Below are 16,808 nucleotides of genomic sequence, written 5' to 3'. Positions count from 1 at the left end.
CCTTCCCAAGATTTTCAAGTGTATATGAAACATACTACATATTTACCTATTGTATTATTTTGTACAGTTGTAAATTACAATAAATAAATAATTAAAAAAAAAAAAAGTTGTAGTAAGAAAAATCTTGTTTTCTTTTAGTATCAGAAATTTCTAGCTTCAATTATTAGTTCATGTTGTGAGTCTGAGATATGCTACTTTTGTACTATATGCTCTAACATATAGTTATTAATTTTTTTAGTAATCGTATGCTTCTGTACATTTAGCACATTCCTCTGCCAACGTAATAATAAGTATCGGATTCAAGTTCTCGTTCGACTAATATTTCATGTGTTTTTTGTTAGGATCTTCTGGGCAATCTTGCTTATCTTTCACTTCAAATCACTCTTGAAACTGACTTGTATGTGTTAGGAAGAGCCTCAGACATACAATTATTGTAGTGGACCAGTTATCATTTGTTCTATTTCCTTCAAAGTGTCTTTTTAGTTTTACGATCCCTTGCCTTGGACGGGACTATTCTTCCTATCGAGATCAGTATAAATCGCCAACCACCCTTATTTTCGGCTTGAAAGGATAAAGCAATGAGGAGTGGCAAACCAAAAGAGGTCCTAATGATGCGGCGGACGGACACATAGCCAGGATGGTATTAGCGCCATGTTTTATTCAAGGTGTACCTCAGCCTGCATTATTCAAGGGAGACGGTTCCTTCTGAGAGGAAGCCGTTATTGTTCTGACCATTATCCCTAGCACAAATCAACCCTCTGAAGCTGGAATAATCAATTCCAGGCCCTGGATCAGTCTTTAACCTCCTCCTCCAGCCTCTTCTAATCCAGGAACTTACTGGATAGTTGTTTCAGTGGGATAGAAAGGAATTTAAAACCCAAGGATTAACCTAAATCCGCTATAATAGGGAGGGTAATATTTTAGCAGTTCTTTTATTGAGATTTCGGGTGGATTTGTCAGGGGTAGTGTCTTTCTCTGCTTCGCTTTATCCATTCGATTTTCTACCTCAAACTTTCTTGTGCATTCTTTTACACTTAGTTGTGTTTGGACTATGAATTTAAACTCGTAATACTCGTTTTTTAAATATTACTTCACGATTCATGTGAATAGGTTTATTCCAGTAAATACTTTTGAATTCTGAGCATTTATTAAAAGCATTTTTTTAAATTATTTATTTAATGTAATTTACAACTGTACAAAATTATACAATAGGTAAATATGTAGTATGTTTCATATACACTTGAAAATCTTGGGAAGGAACCACCCATTGGTGGTACTTCAAACATTAATTTAAATTAGAAGGTCCCGTGGCCATCTTCATTTCAGACGCCTCGGAGGATTATCAGGGATTGTTAAGGATGCAAGATTAAGAATTAATGGGTTAGGATGGTTAAGGAGTTTGGAATGTAAAGACGCATATCTGTTTTGGGCCAAATCTGCAACGAATGGGATGTTAAGGTCTTTGTGAATGAGTTTATTTGTGACGTAATAAGGAGCATCAACGATTTTACGTAGGATTTTGGATTGTAACGAGTGGAAGCGGGAAGAATTTGATGGTTTGGTGGAGCCCCAGAGCTCAATTCCATATGTTCAAATTGGTCTGATTATTATTGAAAAAATGAAATTGAAATAACAAAATGAACAATTGTTAAATTATATAACACTTAGTATCTTCCTGAGCAGGAGATGACCCCAGAACATTAACATTCATATTAAATGTTGATTGAAGTGAATACGTTAAGTATTCTTTCTTGCTCAGTAGCAGTGGCCTAACGATTTTGTTTGGATATGTGTTATTCCACATCCAAATACTTATTGAGGTAGATTTTAACCTAATTCTTACATTTTTTTTTGTAATAGTAAAAGATGTATATTATACTATACTTTTGAGGTAGGTATGAACTGTTTTATTATTTACAAGTTAAGTTACAACAGAAATCTTCTGAATCATTCCCAAGACACGTCAAAACAATCTTCGATTTATATTGAATGAAATGAATACAAAATTGGATTGTATAACCCGTATACATTTAAAATTTATGACAAATAGCTGACTGCGAAGTATATTCATATAGTATATACAAAAATTAATTGTTAATTCTTTTTTTGTAATAATTTATTGATTGAACTTAAATACTTCTTTTTTCTCTATTATCAATTTTTATATTGTTACTTCTTCCTCTCAATGTTGGTAATTTTTCCTTTTATTTTGTTTTATCATTAAAAATCATTCCCCCAAATATATTGATTAATTATTTATTAACGCGCTATGTTAATTTTTTTTTAAATGAACGTTTTGTTTTTTTGGTTCATGGGTTTTGTTATTCTTTTATTTATTAACATGTAAATAATTCCTGATGTGTAAGGAGCTGATGTTCGGCTGAATCAAATTATGTACGAGAAATTTTTTCAACTTAGTTAAAACAAATTATCTTTTTTTTTTTTTTCTACATTTCGAAATATTCGGAGATGTATTTATTATATTTTTTTTTAGTTGACTAGCTGACTAACTTTATAAAATTATATTTTGTGTTTTGAATATTGAACTTATAACGATTTGGCATTGGCATAAATGGTTAAGAGCATTATGTAAATTGTAGCCAACCGTAATATATGTGTATTACAAAAAAATATTATATACTTCTTAAAAAATGTATTTAATTAACCCATCATTCTTGATTTTCTATAAAATTTTCAACTGTTCAATTTCTATAACATTTTGATCAGTGTCAACATCATAATTTACGTACGATTTAATAATAAAAAGAAAATCCCTACCTCCCCCAACGCCAGGACGGGACATTTAATATTATTTACGAAAGATCTATACCGAAGATAAAAGGATACGAACTAAATTACTTCATCTGTAATAATTATTAGCGATAGATGGTCCGCCTTTATAGGCAATGGGACTGCGATTTGTCATTTATGGTGGGGTGGGCTGGCTATAAATTATTTTGCGGAAGAGTGTTTTTCTCTTGTTCCATTTCTGAACGGCGGGATGCCATTTTAATATTTCAGCCTTCTCTCCTCCCTTAAGATGGTTCCATGCTCCATACACTCCCGCAAGTCGTAAATCCGTTGCGGGTTTAGTGTCCTACGGGATAATTGCCTAGGCGTCGTCCCAGCTTTCGTCGCTTTCTCTCCCCTATCAGTTTTTGTCAAAGAGAATTTATCAGTGAATGTATTGGATTTCGGCCATGTCTGTATGAACTGTGTAGGAAACAAAATTATTTGATTGTGTTTTCTTTTCTTTTTTCTAAATGAATCTTGTTTAGGCCTGATAGAGCAGATTAGTTTGGGGAAGCGTTACAATATTCTTCCGTGTAACCATCTCTAATCATCTAAATAAATAAGTTTATACCAGCGGTAGCCAATCCGTGGCCCGCAATGTAAATTTTAGATTTGGATATATGGATGGATCTATGGATTTCCATAGAAATTTAAAAATGTCTATGGTGTCTAAATTAATTTATGAGGATACATATAAATGCGGCATGCGGAGTTATAATACATTTCCAAAGTGGCCCGCAGGCTCATTTGTGTTTGCCACTCTAACCCTGTTGAGTTGAATTTATTAATATGGATTCCCTTTATGATTTAGATGTGGAATAAGCTTTCGCTTAAAAACAATTCGTATTCAAATAGCTTATACAAAATTATAACTGGTACCTAAAAAAACGAATAAAATAAAAAAAAACTTTTAGTATTTCTAATATAAATTAAGACTAAACATACCCCGGTATGTTTACCCCGAACAATATATTCACTCATTTGAAAGATAAGGGAATCCTCTACAACGTAAAACTAAAGTAATTGATATTCGACCTTACTAGCAAATATTTGTAGTCTGTAAACATTCTTTGCAGATTTTATTAGAAATGGGTTATATATCTGTCAACATAAAAAATAACAGGCACCACTCTCTTAATACTGATCATTACATCTCAAAAAAAGTCAATTCTCTGAAAGCTGAAATTATTAGTGATGTAGAATTTTCGGGATGGAAAACGAACGCATGACTAAAATAATAATCAGCGCTACAACGTCAGGTAAACGTCCTTAAGATAAAAAGGGAGTACCCGAAAAATGAATGGGAACATCATGTTACGCCTGGTTCTGGAAGCTTTGGGTTATAATAGAATGAAGTCATGGAGGATGATTAGAGAATGACTTTTGATTTTTTTGATTTTATTTATATTTTTTGTTAATATATTCCATAATTTCTGGTGATTTTTAGATTTGTATCATGATTAATCAGCAATTTAATTGTCAGCTAGCGGATTTCACGTCGAAATTATCAAACTCAACATGTTAAAAGACTAGCTACATTCAAGTTTTTATATCTGGAAATGATATTTTTTAAACTTTATCTGTAGACATTACTCTATAATCCTTAGTTTTTTTCTCCTAAAAGAAAACAAAAATGATTTTATAGAGGTCAAGTAAATCGGCTTTATTTTGTGATTTCATTTAAAATATATTATATTTTTCTATTTCTTTTGAATAGTAAAACATTCACTGTTTGTTATTTGTTTTCGTCTTACTACATTATTCTAAAATCGTTGCAGCAAAAAAATGTTAAATATTAATTCTATAGACAGCAACAGTATGTGAAATTCACAGTAGATATTTTTACATTATCTTGTGATTATTTTATCGATATTTGGTAGTGTCTCTGATAAAATAATTCAAACGAAACTAGAAAAAATATATGAATGGGATGAATTCAAGAAAACGCTCACCGAATGGAAAATAAGCATTAATTTTTTTGAGACGCAGAGAAAAGTTTGGCTATTCATACCGTTCTTTCTAAAACTCTTTTAGAAATATAACTAGTTAACAAATTACTTTTAAACATTGTTATGCACTGGCTTTTTCTTTTTTTAATAATATATTTCTCATAATATTTCAGTAATAATTGCATTTTGTCATACTATTTAGATTGAGAAAAATCAATTGTGTAATTTGAAATTTATGATCAGAAAAAAAAGTTTCACTTCTAGCAGTTCGAGAGGGAGTCAGAGTAGTTTTAATATCTTCAGAAGTAACAAATTTTTTTTTTCTTTTTAAACATTGCAAACTGCCCTTGATCTCCTATATCTGCCCTTTTTAACATGTTTGTTACAATCTTTTTTGGTATGTGCGTCTAATTTTAACTTCAAATGGCAATGCGTTATATTATTTTAGAAATCCAATAATTATGGGTTTATCTGTGCCATGCTGGTTATGTTAGTGGAAAAGAACGGCTGATTCTGTTTAAACATTGTTTTATTAGGTGTAAAAACAGTTTTACTACCAACACTTTGACTAGGGCAGTTATCAGGAAGATTGTAAGTTAGGAAATGGGCCTGGATCTTAGGTCGGGTAATGAAAGCCTCGTAAAGCCTTGGCCCTCTCTTCAACCTTTAAAGTTTTCCTGTCAACTCCAAGTCCTCTCCTACCTGATCCTTTTGCCATCAAACCCGCTTCAATTTAGGAGTAATTGGCATTTTATGGGCTTTTACAATTTCCAATACTCAGTAGATAATTCGTTTTGTTCATGTTGGCTATATTGGTTATAAAGCATTCGCGGCTCTTTATGGCCAAAGTTTTATTTGTACAAAAAGTATTAAATCTTCCATTGGTTCTATATAAAAAAAAATATGTGCTTATTTAATTTCTCTTAACATTTGTTAAGAGTTATAAAACTAGTTCCTGAACTGTTTGTTGAAATTGTTTTGTTACTGTTCTCTTTATACTATATCCGATAAGTCACATGAAAAGTAAAACTATATTTTTCTACACAATTTAAATTAATTTTACATCTAGTTTTAGTCTAATATTTCTTAACATGACTTTTTATTTTGGTTGACATTCACCTTCTTGTTAGAAATTTGTGTTAATTTAATCAATTAGTTTGAGCCTGAATAAATATACGTGTGCGTAATCTTTGTGTATAAATTTAGTGAAAGTGAGGTTTAATAAACTAACCACATCTCTCGGCCTGTATTGACAAATGATCCACTCACCTAATGAAAATTCCGTTGCCCAACATTCCGAGCCGGTTCAAGGCCTGTCTCATTAGTAGTCTCACTCTGCCTGTTATATATTAGATATATTTTAATTTTCAAATCAATAACCATGAATCGTTTTTGTTTTAATTTATTTGTTAAAAAGCTCTTTCTTTTGGAAAATAGCTATCATAAATCAGGGTAAAGATAAAAAATTGAAATCAGTGTCATTTTCCTTGCCACTTAATATCGTAAAATAGCTTAACATTCGAAAATCAACGTAAATCTTGGAACTCAAATTTTGGGAAATTGTCTTATAACAGATTTTATCCTCATTTGATATGTTTATCAATTATAAATCATTATAAGTTAATTAATATATTTTATCTCTATACTAACGTTTGATATATTTCATATATATATCGATACGTTATTAGTTTTTTCAAACTTGGAAAAATCACCTCCTTGAATAACAGTTGTTCTAGTAACATTGCCTGCTTTATTACCAACTTTAGAACCCAAGTCCCTTTATGGGCTATTCTGCAGATTTATTATGCATTAATTAATTAATTAATTATTTTGTTCGAAAAATAGAAGATCGAGAAGAAGACGTTTGTTATTTTACTTATTGTTTCTATTGATTTCAATATTCTTACCTGTACCATTAAATACTGTCAATTTTACTTCGTGGCCTGTCAGCCATAATTCAATAATAGATAATAAATTATAATTTTCGTTGGTTGTTGGTTGACACCTCCATCAATAGAAAGCCATCCTGTAAATGAATGACGTCACTAATGATGGTTTTCCCGAGTGATTGATTAGCAAACAAGAGGTGGCCTAGTAAAAGACTTCTAACCTATTGTTTGTTCAGAAATAGTGAGACCCATTGAACCACAGGCTGCCGATTCCATAAGACTCCACCGTCTTCTTTCTTCTATATTCTATTGAGGACATAATAGCTTCTCAATATCCTAGATATTGATTAGAATCGACCTAATACAACTAGTATTGTTTTAAGTTCTTCTGCGTTTTGAGTTTGGCTAACCCAATATTTTAAAGGGGATGGGTGGTGGTTGGTGGAAATTATTCAACAGACCCAATCCCGGCGATATTATTCAAGCCCCTCTATTTACATAAGCCTTACTTTTTCATTTTAACGTCTTTCTTCGTAATGGAACTCTACATCTATCTAGAAGGGGCAAAGTAACCGCCGGGCCCCTGAGAAAGATTTAAAAAGGATTAAATGAATTGATTGTTTTGATTATCCTTTGGTGTTATTTTCCACAAGAAGTATACATCATTTAGTTTGAGATAAATAGAGTAATCAAGATTTAAAAAACCCTCGCTGCCTCTAATGAGAATTAATTAAAAATCTATTTCATTACTCATAAAAGTAATTTTAAATTGTCATGATTGAATTAATTAGGAATTTTTTCCTGCTCACATTTAATTTTTTATCAAATATAACCATTATCGTTTGTGTCTATATATCAATATAAAACTATTGAACTGAATTGTAACTATTGAACTTATTGAGTATTCAATAATAATAAAGACTGCGAAAACCCGATATATGAGATAAAATCTAATTTAATTATAGAGGCTTTTATATTTCATATAGCTGTTTATTTCTGACACACAATGTACTTGATACCGGGCGTTGAAAACTCCCTGACTGATTGACTTCTCCCTTTTTTTCTAGTTGAAATCATTAATTTTTTTTAATGTTTCAAAATTATAATCATTAAAAAGAATATTAAACATTCACAATAAGAACTTTTCTTGATTATTGAATCATTTTTTAAGACTATTTTTTTTAAATACATCGTTCTTTGTTAACATACTCACTGATGTTAAGTGCAAGAATAAGTGCATTATTTCTTGAAACAATCATACTTCTGATACTTCAAGTAAGGGTGCCCAATTGGTCCTTGTAATAAAAATGCTCTGATCAGGATTTTAAAGACTGCCATAACTTGTAAGAGTAAATACATAAATTGTGAACTGGTTTTATTAGTTAAAAAATGACCAATAATGGGTCACTTATTTGTCTAATGGTAATTCCATCAATTATAGGAGTTAGGGAGTCATATCAATCGCGGATCCAATTGGTTTTTGGGGTAAAAATGGTACTGCCCAGTATCATGATGAATGTACATTAACTATTAATGTCCATCTAAAATTTCTACAGTCTAAGTTATAAGTATGACCAATTCTAACGAGATTACAAATTAACTAACAATTTCATTATTTACCTTTCTCATTTACCAAATTTTAGCCCGCAAACCGTAAAAACCTGTAAAAAATTGTTAGCGGTTTTTTGGCGATTCATACCTCCTAAAATATATCTACCTATCTGTGACGTTACACCCCAATTTATACCTTGGCTTTACCACACCGAATAGCTGGTAGGCCTCCCTATTGGTTAGCCTCCTCCAATTCTCGCCTACCTTGACATAACGAAATATTCGGCGCAGAATTTTTCTTTCGAAGATCTCCTTTTCTTCAACACTAATCAGGGTCCCGGCTTCCGATCCGTAAGTGAGGACTAACCGGATTAGTGTCTTGTAGAGACTGGCATTTGGTGCGGCGAGTGACAGCTCGACCCTCTCTAGTGCTTCCAGAGTCCAAAATAGCATCTGTTGGCCTTCATAAGACGATGGCTTGTTTCCAGGGTGATCCTGTTATAGTAGCCACTGAACGAGGTCCAGCTCGTAAATATTCAGTTTCCCCCTGGTTAACCGCCATGCCCATTGCTTCTGTTGCTTCAGCTAGCCTCAGAAAAGCCTCCACCAGCGCATGAAAGGATGTCGCCACCAGGTCCAAGTCATTGCAAAATCCCAGCACCTGTACCAGCCTGTCACCGATTGTTCCAGAGGTTTGTATTCCAGAATCCCTAATTACCTTGTCGAGGGCCAGATTAAACAATAGACACCCAGGAATCAAATTCTGGTGAGAGGTCTCCCCGAATCCGAACTGAGCGTTTCACCTCATCCATTGTTATCCTTAATAGGTACACCAGTTTGGGAGGGATTTCAAGATCGTATATCGCTTCATATAGCTTACATGTTTTAATGCTGTCGTTGGCAATTTTGAAATCGACAAACAGATGGTGTGTTGTCATCCTGTACTCCATGGATTTCTCCAGAATAGTTCTCAGGCTGAACATCTGATCTTTCTCTCCTGAATTCCGCCTGGTATCTTCCTACTTCCCTTTCAGAAAATGGACGTTGCTTCATGTAAATAACGTTTGAAAAAACCTTATAGGCACACTGGATAAGGGTTATTCTGCGGTAGTTGATGCACTCCAGAATATCGCCTTTCTTATGGGAGGAGTTATTATGCCCATCTTCTATTTCTCCGGGATCCTTTCCTTGATACAAATGGATAGGATAATATCATACATTTTATGAAGTTGTTCGCTACCATATCTGAAAAGCTCAGCCGGTATTCCATCTTCTCCTGGTGCTTTATTAATATTCAGGCGACTGAGGGCATCCATATCATCAAATGTTGGTGGATCAGGGGGATGCAAATCATCCTGCATGACGTGCTTCTAAAGTCTCCGGCTCTTCGACCCCTTCGTTTAGGAGAGTGCTGAAATATCGCGACCATCTATTGAAAATTTCTTCCTTTCTTGACAGTAGTTAGCCGTCTTCCATCCTACAGGCCTTAATTCTTGGCTTAAACGGCGCCCTGCTCTCATTTATTTTCTTGTTGAAGGCTCTGCTCTCATTTCCACCCCTATGGATTTCCATTTCTTCAAACTGCTTTCACACCTATTCCCTTTTCTTCCTCCGATGGACCCTTTTCTCCTACTTTCTTTTCTTTTTAAAAAAAATACATATAATTTTATAAATTACTTTTCCTGTAAAAATCTTCCATTGAAAATAATTATCTTCATTGTAAATGTTTGATTTAATCACGCATTGGAAGTACTAGAAGAGGACACACTGTCGACTTCATTAAAAAAAGAAATATTATTTACCATAACTAAGACCGGAGCTACCAGTTCTTATTCTTAAATCTCAAAATTCAAGCCAAAAAGAAGAAAGGGGTATCAATCGTGTCTTAAACATCCCATACAATAACTGAGTCGATTATTATTACATTAAGTATACAATTATTTTGAAAAATTCATTTTTGTGAAAATAATTAATTTTTTTTTCTTTTTCGGCCAAGACTCCCATTGGAGTCCTATACTGCAATCAATTGTTTATAGCTTTTTTGATTTTTTCGATTTAAGTATAAAATTAGAGGAAAAAAATGATAAATTCATTAGATGTGAAAACATTACTATAATGCTAGTGAAAGATAGCAACACAAAACCTTCAACTAAAAAAGAAGTAAGTTCTGGCATTATTAGAATAGAATAGAATGGAATAGAACAACTTAAGTCCAGACCATCATGCCAATACACAGTGTAACCAAATGAGGGTAGTATTAAAAATGAAAATCAATAGCTTATTTAAAAAAACTTTTTTTCCAATTACAACAATTTAATTATAAACAAGTATTATAGAACTACAGTTATATTACCTAAAAACTAACACAACAGCATAGGATAAGATTCACATGACAACAGTTGCACTTACTGTGAATCATATTCACTACTACTGAATTTCACTATTCTAGTAAATATATGTCTTAAGCTTATACTGTTCTTCTTATAAAGAATAATTATTTATTATTATCTTTCTCGGCATGCGTGTTTCAAAGTAATTTTTTCGGTATATGTACCAGTTACAATAATGTGTTACAGTTAACTGTTCCACTTCCAAAAACATAGCCCGGTTTTTAGTGAAATTTCTTTAGAAAACCAGGCCTCTCGGGAGCCATTAGCATTAAGTTTTTTTTCTTTCTTTCTACCCAATTTTAATCATCGTTAATTCTATCCCAAGTGTTTCAGGGGGGATTATCATTAGGGGATGGCATGTCGTTAACCTTTAATTCCCCCGAAATTAGCATCGCCCTTTCTCAAGATGAGATTTTCAAACGGAGGTTTGAGTTTATTATGTTAATTATGTGAGGAGATTAATTATACATTAGTCAGTACCAAGAGATTAAAATATTCAATCCTTTAATTGCCATGACATTTCTCAGCATTGATAATATTTCAGAGAAAATATATATTTGCCGCAGTTGAGCTCGGGATCGATTGAATAATAAGATATAATTTATATAATAATAAGGTAAGATTTTAACTGTGAAAATGTTGCTCTCCTTTTGATATTAAACTTCTGTATTTATGGTAGATAGCTGTGAAATAGACTTAACAATAAATCAGGTATGTAGTGAAATAAATAGATATATGATATCGTAGCTTAATCTGCGATACTTCGCAACTCAAAAATACGATACGATAATATCTTGAAATATAATTTAAAAAATCATTGTGCACTGACATGTCATCAAAACTATTGTTTACCAGAAAATATATATAATTTATCTTAATTACGAGAATTCTTTAGAGTTATCTCTAGAATAGTGTTTTATTCTGCTAGATCTGAGCGTACCTTTACAGACGTTTTGCTGTTTACTCTACACATATACCATTTATTCAATCTTCAGTAGTATTAGAGAAAGTATTTTAATAAATTACTTTTACTTTATATATCACATGTTTGTTTTATAGTAAAAAATATAGATACTTAGCAAGTTTCCATGATTAAGTCGTTCGGTATTGGATCATGTTTCGATCTTTGTTCTTTTCATTTTATGTGAAAAAGGTTTATTTAGGTTGGTTTCTAAGTAAGTGTGAAAAAGGTATTTAATTTTTTTTTCTTTTATACCGAAACAGATAGGTTTCATTAAACAGAAAGAATTTCACGAAGAGACAGAAAACAAAAGTAAAAAGAAGGGAATCTCGGCTTTTCACTTTTCTCTTAAAGGATAACTTTATCTCCTTGATGGCTTCTTTATCTTCATCTCTTTAAAAATTTCCATTTTAAGCTCGTTTATAAGCTTCTGTTCCCTGCTGGGTAGGAGGAAGAAGTTAACTTATTCCAATAATGCCATAAGGCCATTTCTTACTGTGTAAGACCGTCCTTACTGTCATGGCTTCGTGAAATATGCTCTTAGTATAAGCGTATCCGATGGCCGCTTTATAAGCTAATGAAACATTTCTAAGTTAACCCTAAGACTTAATATTAAGAAAGAAATTTAAATTTTGTCTATTTATACTACCTCCGAATATGTACATAATTTAAAGCATTCTTTTATCAATCAATATCAAATAAATATATAATTTTCTTCCCATAAGAAAATTTAGCACAAGGAACATTTTCATGATTTTTTAATTCAATTTGCTTTCATATTGTTCAGTACCAACTATGGTGAGACAGAATCCTTAATGAATGTCAACTCATGTCTCTAAACGACTTTATTCTTAGTGAATAGTTCTGGACGCTTTGTAATACTCCTATAGTCACAGAGTCTCTCAAAATAAGAATGAGGCCAGTTGTAAGACTTAAGATCGTATTTCACTTGAGATCTTGAGGCTCCTCTCATCTTTATCCTTATCTTGGGAGAGTTGAGGAATTAATGGGATTAATTCCATCCATGGGATCCATTAATTAAAGGAATGGATGGGGCTAGATAGTATTTAATCCTACACCAGAGTATTAGGATGGTTGGATACGTTCTGATTAAATCTTGAAAAAAAAGAATGTATATACCAGCGCTTTCGTTTTCCGAGCAAACAGGTATTTCCCCATGTCTCTTATTAGCGTCATAAGCTCGCAGTTATACCATCGTTACGTAGTTTTATTTACTTTGTCTCCAGATTTTTTTTTTTTTTTTTAGTGGATTTTATGGTATTGGTCACATTTATAACTTACACGATCAGAAAACAAAAAACTCCTTCTTTTTGATTAAAGTTAAGTTAGAAGTCACAAATAAAGGAAGAAAAAAAAAAAAACTATAAATGCATTCCTTATTTTCTCATTTTATTATGCTCAGTTGACATACAGGTTTTATTATTATTTTTTTTTATTTTAAGAGTATCTAATAATCCGGGTAATTTCATGCATAGCGTAATTGTGTCAAAAACAAATCAGACGAGCCGGTTGGCATAATAAGACAGGTAAGCAGGTCGAGAATTGCACGGGTAGACTCCAAAAGTAATTTCTTGGTATCTTATCTAACACTAGAAGGTTGTACTTCTCTAGGACGATTGTATGGACGGTTGAAGTTAAGGAATATCCTGACTCTTCATAAGTTGTAGTTCTAATAAAGAAATAAGGAAACTCTTTCTGTTTTTCCCGATACTAAATTAGAATGGGGGAAATCTTGGATAGATACAGGGAATTTGTCAAGGATAAAGTCCTGTTGTTGTTACGAGAATCGACCTATAACCCGTGTTATGGTAGGATCATCATTAAAACGGATGCTCCTCAAAGCTACCTAAAAATCAGTTTTCCCATAACTCACTTGAGAATAATTTCCCAATTACGACTTTCCGGTATCCATTACTCTATACGCAATTACTCTAAATGTCAGTCCACACAAATATACTTTGGACCCACAGAAGCATTGTACAGCTTGTGATGGAACGGCGCTGGAGGATTGTTTTCATTTTTTGAAAAATTGCCCCGTGAATCATGAGAACCGATTCCGATACATGCCGAAGCTAAGCGGTATTAGCCGAAATCAGTTGTATGAATTTCTGTCTGTACCCTCAGGATTGGACCTTAAACTATTTTTTATATATGTAATCCAAAGCCTTTTGCTTAGAGCTGGACACCTATCGTTCCAATAAGAGGTATAGTTTTTATTTTGTTTTGTTTTTTAATATAATTAAATATGAAGTGACGTTTTTGTTTTACTATTTTATTCTAACGAATGTAGATAACCTAGCTTGGGTATACTGTTTTTATATTGGTTTATATAAACGATCTTTAACTCATCATTTTTGTAAAATTATAATTGATTATCTATTTCAAGTATTTCACAGACTAACTCTATTTGTACGGGGGTTGCCCCATAAACAAATAAATAAATTTATTATTATTATTATTAACTCCTTTAAATTAGGCATTATAGCAAAATTCGTTGTGAAAACCCAATATAAGTGGTGAGATTGATAAATTCTGGTTTTTTAATTTGTTTATTAAATATATACGAGTTCACTGGTACAATTTATTAGTTTGATGCATTAAATTTATCTTTTAATGCTCTGTTTGGGACTGTCGCTTATTGTGTAAGTTATATTTGATATAATGTAGAATCAATCTACATTATATCAAATATAAATTTTATATACTTAATTTATCTCTTATTAGTAACAATAAAATTTACTTCATTGCTTTTCAAATTTCCTCCTTCTAAGCTTTTATTGATTTCGTCAACGTGATGCCTATGTCGATACGAGATGGACGAAGATATCGAAGTTGGATGCTAATGCCTTTCCGATCCCTAGAGACCGCCTCGAGCGAATACCATTCCTCTATTAGTGCCTCATGTTTAACCTTTCCCTCTATCACTCCCTTCAGGGCTTTAATGAAATATAGAAACTCTTTGCATTTTATTAATACTTTATTTATTTTTTTATCAAATAAATATTCACGATGGGTTTTCAAATAACCAGCCAAGGTCCAATTCACTAATTGGAGTGAATATATTTCTTCTTTTCCTCCTTCTGCCTGTATACTTGAAAAAATCAAATATTTCAGTTTCAGATACCTGCTTGTAAAAGCTTCCTTCATTGTGTTTCCTATTTCAGTGTATCAAAATGGAAGATATTTTTTTAAGTTACACAATTTAAGTTATTCCCTTCTTTTTTACATTTTTACATATTGGCTTTTCAAGTACAACAATTAGTAGGAGTCATTAAAAAAATCTCTTAATCGATATTTAATAATTTAATTTTACTTTAAAATGTATAGTTTTATTTAAAAGTTATTTTAACTTATTTTCTGCTTATGCTTGATGTTATAGTTCCCCCTCGGATACACACAGTAAGCTCCGGAGGTTCGGTGGAGGTGAAAAAAGGTGCAACGGTCACATTGGAGTGTAAAGCTTCTGGAAACCCGGTTCCTATCATCACATGGACCAGGAAGGTGAGTTTTCAGTTAAATTAACAAGTATTTAATTAAATAACAAAATTTACTCTTAGCAAATGTCTTTACGTTCTTGTCTACAAACCTCCCTGACTCCACTAACTTCCAACGTTCGCTTTTGCTATGTGGGACTCAACGGTTGTAGTGAAAAGCACGAAAGGGCTGGTAGGTAGCTGGAAGGAATGTATACCATCTTATCGACGGTCGCAAAGTTCAGTTATAAATAGTCCGTAGCTCAGGAAGTTGAGGCGTAGGTCTTCACAACTGGGAGCGGCGGCAGCGCCGGTTCAAATTCAAAAGGGAGAATCGACTTTTATTTCTGTGGTGGTCCCACGAATTTAAAACTTGACCCCTCTCTATGGCGTTAGAATAGGGCGATAGCCTGTACATACTCCCTACCCTGTATGTTAGAAATGACTAAGCAGGGCGCCATGAAAAAATAAAAGGTGAAAATAGTGATTAAATCTGATATTTTTAATTTTCCTCTTTTTAATTTCTGATAAACAAAATAATTAAAACTTTTACTATTTGATTTCTTTTTCTCGATGTTTAGGTAATTTTATAATAAAGTTATCCAAATTCTGTTTGAGATTATAAATCTTATTATGGGTAACTTTTCATTAAATATTGTTTCATTGTAGTCTGATTGTTTTTATTTATAATATCCTTTCAATGGGATAGTAATTTTAAATCAATTGATGTTATATAATAATTTATTTTGAAATAGATTAATATATAACACATAAACATTATTATATACGATTATTATCGAATACTCGAATTTTTTACTACTTTTATATTAATTAAGTATTTATTTATTGTTTATCATTTTATTGTATTTCTCTACTTTAATGTGAAAAGAAAATATATGTTACCTTTGGAAAAAAAACCTTTTTTTCTTGGAATTTTTCACTATTTTTTTTTACTAATGGTTTTAGTAGTTCTTTTCATAGATTTTGACAGCCTTAATGAATATTGTTTTCTAGTCGTTAATAGAAAGTTTTAGAAAATGGTGCAAAGTTCAACTAGGTACCCATTAACCTTAATTCCCTTTTAAAAAGAAATAAGTTCACAGATATCACACAGTGTAAAGTAAACATGTTTTCTTTCATCTTTACCTTTTATGAAAGCTGGGGTTTAAGTTTCTGGCGCTTATAATTGGACAAAAACGCTAAATGTCTAAAAAGTTCATAATATAGAGATAGTAATCTAGTTTATTATAGTCACAAAAAACTTCAATTCCTATTTTTGCGGAGCATCACAGAAGGAAACCGTTTAATAATTACGTCTCAACCTCTTATGCTTATACACAAAGTTTTAACGAACAATTTCATTTAAGATTACATATATATAAATTATTTATATACACCCACAAACACAGGTGGCGAGTATCACAAAGAAGGTGAGGAACATCCTTAACTGACCTTAAACTCAGTTTTCTCATGGATTCAATTGAATTTTGGTTTATTATAATTTAAAAAAAAGAAATCAAGAAAAATCAAAACTCTAAGGTCAATGCAAGTTATATCTCATTCTTATCCAAAAATGAATATTTAGAATGTGTTTGATTTCGATAACCTGTAATGATTTTCTTTTCTTTTTTCTAACCTCCTATTTATTTAGAATCAATTACAATTACATACATTTTACTTAATCTAGGAAAAATTATATATATACATATTTACATTTTATCTTGTTTTGCCTGATGGCATTATAAGATGAAGAAAAACATTGTCCGCTGAAGGTGGTTTGT

The 16,808-nt window shown here is 32.0% G+C and overlaps 1 protein-coding gene across 5 annotated transcripts in view; it reads left to right on the top strand.

The window, feature by feature from the left end:
* The window catches only part of LOC106683060 (limbic system-associated membrane protein), a gene marked incomplete at its 5' end in the record, with an annotated part of 446,735 nt that overhangs the window by 275,014 nt on the left and 154,913 nt on the right, over positions 1-16,808 (top strand). For all 5 annotated transcript variants that reach the window (XM_067051729.1, XM_067051727.1, XM_067051728.1 and 2 more), the window contains 1 exon segment: positions 14,934-15,055. In XM_067051729.1, the coding sequence (XP_066907830.1) occupies positions 14,934-15,055 (122 nt within the window).

Source organism: Halyomorpha halys, unplaced genomic scaffold (assembly GCF_000696795.3).
Source record: "Halyomorpha halys isolate HHAL.00 unplaced genomic scaffold, Hhal_1.1 Scaffold460.1, whole genome shotgun sequence".
Classification (NCBI taxonomy): domain Eukaryota; kingdom Metazoa; phylum Arthropoda; class Insecta; order Hemiptera; family Pentatomidae; genus Halyomorpha; species Halyomorpha halys.
This window is presented reverse-complemented; position numbering and strand designations above follow the sequence as displayed.